The following is a 6,327-nucleotide window of genomic DNA, read 5'->3' as shown; positions in this document are numbered from 1 at the left end:
TACGCCGCCTATCGACTGTATGGAATGTGTGAGGCCTCGTCGCCCTATCCGCGATATGAAATGTAAATCCTTTCCCGCCGCCGCCTATGCGCAGTGGGAAATCCAATGAGCGCGCCGCCGCCATTTTGTCAACGCCGCCTATGACAGCGGCGAGGAGGAGTGGGGGCAGAGGCGGCGTCCCATCACCACTCGCTCCGCGTTCCCTCAGCAGCTACAGCAGCTGCTACAGCAGCAGCCAGCATCGCCACAGCCAACACGCAAGGCGCCTCGTTCGTTAGAGGCACCCGCGACCGCTTTAGCGAGAAACGGGGCCCGAGACCCGCGCGCAGACATTGGGCGAATAGCGAGCAAGTACGTCCGAGTGTCCGTCCCCTCCAGGCACGCGTCCCCCTCCTCCCTGGCGCCAAGGAAGAGGATGAACAACTGCGTCAAGCTCGAGCAGCAGCATGAGCAGCAGCAGCAGCTCAGCGAACCCGAGGAGATGGAGATGGAAGGTGAGTGAGTGAGTGAGCGAGTGAGTGGCTCGTCACTATTGGGCCCCACCGCCACCACCGACATCGTCTCGCGGCCGCGTTATCGTTGTTTAGCGTCGGGCGAGGTGAGGGGTTGTTTGTTTTAATTGTTGCACTTGCTGCGATGGTGTCGCTGGTAAGCCGATGTTGACGCCCCACCGCTCCCTCGAGGCTTGTTTGGGCAGCAGCAGCAGGAGGAGCAGGAGGAGGCGCGGGGGGGGTCGAGAGAGGCCGAGGCGGCATGAGCGGCTGTAATGGCGGCGGCGTGCACAGCGTGCGGGGACTGTACACGCGGTGTCTGTGTGTGTTTGTGTGTGTCTCTGTGTGTCTGTGTGTTTGTGTGTGTCTCTGTGTGTCTGTGTGTTTGTGTGTGTCTGTGTGTGTCTGTGTGTTTGTGTGTGTCTCTGTGTGTCTGTGTGTTTGTGTGTGTGTCTGTGTGTTTGTGTGTGTCTCTGTGTGTCTGTGTGTTTGTGTGTGTCTCTGTGTGTCTGTGTGTGTCTCTGTGTGTGTGTCTCTGTGTGTTTGTGTGTGTGTTTGTGTGTGTCTCTGTGTGTCTATGTGGTTGTGTGTGTCTGTGTGTGTTTGTGTGTGTCTCTGTGTGTGTGTGTGTGTTTGTGTGTGTTTGTGTGTCTCTGTGTGTTTGTGTGTGTCTCTGTGTGTCTGTGTGTTTGTGTGTCTGTGTGTTTGTCTGTGTGTGTGTGTCTGTGTGTTTGTGTGTGTGTGTGTCTGTGTGTTTGTGTGTGTGTGTCTCTGTGTGTCTGTGTGTTTGTGTGTGTGTGTCTCTGTGTGTCTGTGTGTTTGTGTGTGTGTGTCTCTGTGTGTCTGTGTGTGTGTTTGTGTTGTGTTGTGTGTGCTATGTCTGCGTGTCTCTGTGTGTGTGTCTGTGTCTCTGTTTGTGTGTCTGTTGTGTGTGTTATGTCTGCGTGTCTGTGTGTGTGTCTCTGTGTCTCTGTTGTGTTGTGTGTGCTATGTCTGCGTGTCTCTGTGTGTGTCTCTGTCTGTGTCTCTGTTGTGTTGTGTGTGCTATGTCTGCGTGTCTCTGTGTGTGTCTCTGTCTGTGTCTCTGTTGTGTTGTGTGTGCTATGTCTGCGTGTCTCTGTGTGTGTCTCTGTCTGTGTCTCTGTTGTTGTGTTGTGTGTGCTATGTCTGTGTGTGTGTCTGTCTGTGTCTCTGTGTTGTGTGTGCTATGTCTGCGTGTCTCTGTGTGTCTCTGGGTGTGTGTGTCTCTGTGTGTGTCTCTGTGTTGTGTGTGTGTTGTGTCTGCGTGTTTCTGTGTGTGCTGTGCTATATTTATAGATACTGTACGTCTGTTTTTGTTGTGTACTGTATGATTAGTGTATACTGTACCTTGCTTATTTTCTTTGTCCCACTGTACACGTGCAGTTTCTTTGTACATTATTTATGCGTGTTTGTACTCGGTACGGTATATTAACAATTTTAGAACGTTTTACTGTGTGTGTGCTGTTCGTATGCTTTGAGTGTGTACTTAGGCGTGTCCTGTGTATTACTGCATTACGTACTGTATGTGTATATACTCTATGCGTGTAGACTTAGTTTAGATGTACTGTGTCTAATCTGAGTGTACTATGTGTGTGATAATGTGCGTATAGTACTGTGAGTGTATTATGTTGGTGTGTGAAAGTGGCTGTGTTACTGTTGTTGGAGTGAGTGGGGAGCGGTGGTGTAGGGGTTAGCGCGCTACGAACCCGGTGACCCGAGTTCCATTTCTTCTCATGACGAACACCACCAGTGACGATTATCTGAACCGGTCCTGGGCCTCCCCTAGGTCTACTCAGTCTCAAACGAGTCCCTGGTGTGGTAAACATCGCCACTAGGGAGACAAAGGCGGCCAAGCGTGGTCCAGGCCACCCCTGGACTGTGTGTGTTTGTAAACATGTGTGTGCAAGGCGGCCAAGCGTGGTCCAGGCCACCCCTGGACTGTGTGTGTGTTTGTAAACATGTGTGTGCATGTGCCGAGGTACTACTACTGTGTGTCGAGGCCTCATGCGTGTGGGCTGTTTTTGTTGAAGTGGCCTTGTTTCTGTATTCGTTTATTTACGTGGGAGGTAATATTTGTGTTTGTGCATATTTGTGTGTGGATGGGTAGAGGTGAGCTTGTATGTGTTTTGTGTCTGGTGTAGTTAGTGTGTGTGATAAGTGATAACTGGGAAACTTGTGGATTTGTTAGACGGTGTACGTGTCAGGAGTAGGCATGTGAAAGTGTGTGTGCGACTGGGTGTTGTTTATGCGGGTTTACACAAATGCAATGTGTGGGTGGTGTACGTGTGTTGGGGGTGTGCTCATGTGCGTGTTGGGTTATTTGTAGCTGAGGCTACATGTGAGTGTGTATATATGTTGGAGCAGTGTGGTATGAGTGGTGATATGTTAATTCCGTCGCCTGGTATGCAGGAGGTCGTGTGTTCGATCCCCGACCATGTATATTTGGAGTTTGCATTTGGTCGCATGGGGTTTTCTCTGGGTCCTCCGTTTTTTCCGTCCACATTTGGAGTATTTGGCTGCTATAGATTTCTACGTGATAAGCCACTTTGTTGAGCTATCAATTGTGGCCAGGTCGCTTCTGAATAGGAGCTACATAGCTCAGTGGACATTACCTGGTAAAATGCTAAATTGTTTATAGTTTAGGATGTGATGTATGTGCATCTGTGTGTTTATGTTATTTATATGGAGAGTGTTTGTGGATTGAGTGTGAACCTGTCCAAATTAGGTGCTGATAACCACTTGCTACAACAATATTTAAGATAATGTTGGGGTCTATGTGTGTAAGTGTGTGTGTACAGTATGTGTGTGTATATATTCCTATCTCGCAAAAGTCCCTTCCTGGTGTTGATTTGTAAAACGGATGACATGTCTGGCTTAACTCCCTAAATTGTATATAATTAGCGCTGCTCGGTGTCAAGAGATAAAAACTCTCGCTGGAATTGTGGGTCTCTGTGTGTCTTCATGTTTTAAATGTTCTTGTTTGTTCGCTTGTATGTAGGCATGCCTTAATGCACCTTTGTTTATGTACAATAAATAGTGTGTGGACTATTGAATGCAAAGATATATATCATGTGGCTATGAACACTTATAGGTGTGAGCGTCAGTGTGCATGAATGTGTGTTCGTGTGGGTGCGTGGTGCTGACCACCCATCCCTCGTGTGCCATGCCGGCCTTCATAGGTGCTGGCTAACAGCACTTGCCCCAACAATCTGTTGAGGCTATACGGGGGATCTTTGTGTGTGTCCGTGTGTGTGTGTTGTGGGGAGCGGTAGTGTAGTGGTTATTGAGCTACGCTATGAACCCGGCGACCCGAGCTCGATTACTGCACACGGCCAACGCCAGTGACGATTATCTGAACCAGTCATGAGTTTCCCCTTGGTCGACTCAGCCTAAAATGACTACCTGTTGCGATGTGTAAACATCGCCACTGGGGAGACAAAAGCGGCCGGGCGTGGTGTTGGCCACCCACCCCCTCGTGTGCCGTCCCGGCCTTCATAGGTGCTCGCTAACAGCACTTGACCCGACTATCTGTTTAGGCTAGGGGGGGGGGGGGTCTTTGGTTTTTGTGTGTGTTAGCGTGTGTGTGTGTGTGTTAGAGTGTGTGTGTTAGTGTGTGTGTTACTGTGTGTGTGTGAGCGTGTTACTGTGTGTGTGTTAGTGAGTGTGTGTGTGCGTGTGTTAGTGTGTGTGTGTGTTAGCGTGTGTGTGTGTTAGAGTGTGTGTGTTAGTGTGTGTGTTACTGTGTGTGTGTGAGCGTGTTACTGTGTGTGTGTGTTAGTGAGTGTGTGTGTGTTAGTGTGTGTGTGTTACTGTGTGAGAGCGTGCGTGTGAGCGTGTGTGTTAGTGTGTGTGTGTTAGTGTTTTCCGGGCACGGCTCCCACGGTAGCTGCTCCCTGGAGGCGTCACGCGTCACTGCAGGCCAAGTCGGTCTCCTCCCGCAGTCATTGATCAGATCATTGCCCCCCCCTCCTCCTCTCTCCATGCCGTGGGTGTTGTCGGGGATGGCGAGCCCCGTCTCAGTACACCGCCACCTTTTCTGTGCGACCGCTTTCGCTCGTGTTGTCGGCAGAGTGCGAATACGTGTGCCTTCTGCGTTCGACATCCAGCAGCAATGGTTATTCCTGTGTTGAGAGAATGGGAAAGGCGATTTGTGGAGCGACCGAAGCTAATGGTGAGTGGCATCGTAATGGCGAGCGTCGCAGAGTGCAGATTGTGTTACCTTTTTGAGGGCCCTAGAGGCGGTAATGATGTGGCAATGCCGCTCTTGTATGGAATTATTGCAGTGCAGGATTTTTTGAGGAAGTCATTTCCCCGCTGCGTGTTTGTTCCTGTCTGAGAGTGGCGATTTTATAACCCGGAGAACAAGGGGCATCGTGTAGGTCACTCACCTTTATTGACACCCTCAACGTAAAACTCCTTTTGTGGGACACACCGACAGCCGAAGCTGTATGTACGTGCGTTGAACTTCTTTCGTTCCGTACATAGCCAAGCGTGCTAATCGGAGGTGCCAGGGGAAGGACAACAAGCTAAACGCAAGAAGCTTGGAGGTCAGGTGTTGAGTGCAAGTGTTGTCGTAGGATGAGGCAAAAGTTAGGAAGTTATTGTGAGATGTGGCATCCTCTGACATCTTCAATTAAATATTAAGCCTTGCCAGCGATCCTGAATGGGTGGGGGGGGGGCACGCATATGGATAGTGCTGTTCATTTGGGGAACACGGCCTTCCCAAGATCCCCCGATAGCATTCCGGCTTGGGTTAAAATCTAAATTGTTGCTTTGTACATTTCAAGTTTGACCAGTCTTGTTTTTTTGTCTATCATCACAACATTTGTGCTGAATGCATGACCAACAACAGTTATAATCCCAGCTCTGACTCTGCTCTGTTTGGTGGAAGTTGCACCGCATATTTGAGCGGCTTTTGGTGTGAATGACATGGTTGTATTGCTGTGACGCGACATGTTGCCCTCTCTCTCAGTCGTTGCAGCGTGAAACTGGCCGCTAGAACTTTACTGCTGGCGGCAACAGACTGCTGCATGTGCCAATGACGTGAGGCCGATGGAAACATTATTCTAAGCTGGCTAACAATAATGCATGTGCAGACTATTTGTAATTTTAGGAACAAGTCCAGATATACCAGTTGTGGAATCTGGCTGTCTCTTGGCAGTTGTACAGGCATTATTGGGATGTTCAGTGGTCTAATGATGGTCCGAAGCTGAGATATTTCATTAAGGGCAGAAATTAAAGCAAAATTAAACTGATTACTTTTTACTCACTTGCTCATTTTATTTGACTCGAAAGGTTAATTTTTGGTCACTTGGGGTGAGTTGTTACCTTTTGCAAATATAATGAGGAATTTGAATTAAACTATTTTAATTACATGTGTATACTATAAAGCATATTTTGTGTGCCTAAAATGCAGACTGCAGTGATTGCAGTAAGTTACGTCTTCATCAACATTTATCCAATGTGCAAGCACAGTATTAACAACTCCATTGTTGCGTTGGGGAGATCATTTTTAAAAGACAGTTCTGTATATACAATGTGCAATACACTATAGATAGAACATATAAATATGACCGAGTTTTTAGATGTGCAGATGTGGGAGTAAGTAAATGATAACCGAAGTTATAAGAGTTGCGCGTTTTATTAATGTGCTTATGCGCATCTTGGGAACGGCAAAAATAAACTTGTCGTTTGGGATATTTTCAGAAGGTTAAGAACGAGGGGGGGGGTAGGGGGGTCATGGGATGCCATGGATGAATAGGAAGGCACCTCACAAAATCGGTCATGGGCAGAGGAGATGAGGGCAGTCAGACAG

General features: G+C 48.5%; 1 protein-coding gene across 6 annotated transcripts in view; it reads left to right on the top strand.

Annotated features, from left to right (window-relative positions):
• The first annotated feature begins 112 nt into the window (after positions 1 to 112).
• The window catches only part of USP7 (ubiquitin specific peptidase 7), an 85,497-nt gene continuing 79,282 nt past the window's right edge, over positions 113 to 6,327 (top strand). For all 6 annotated transcript variants that reach the window (XM_061570040.1, XM_061570039.1, XM_061570038.1 and 3 more), the window contains exon 1: positions 113 to 494. In XM_061570040.1, coding sequence (XP_061426024.1) covers positions 416 to 494 — 79 coding nt within the window. In that variant the 5' untranslated portion in view covers positions 113 to 415. The remainder of the gene's footprint in view (positions 495 to 6,327) is intronic.

Source organism: Lethenteron reissneri, chromosome 44, assembly GCF_015708825.2.
Source record: "Lethenteron reissneri isolate LAM-NWPU_2019-01 chromosome 44, ASM1570882v1, whole genome shotgun sequence".
Lineage (NCBI taxonomy): Eukaryota > Metazoa > Chordata > Hyperoartia > Petromyzontiformes > Petromyzontidae > Lethenteron > Lethenteron reissneri.
This window is presented reverse-complemented; position numbering and strand designations above follow the sequence as displayed.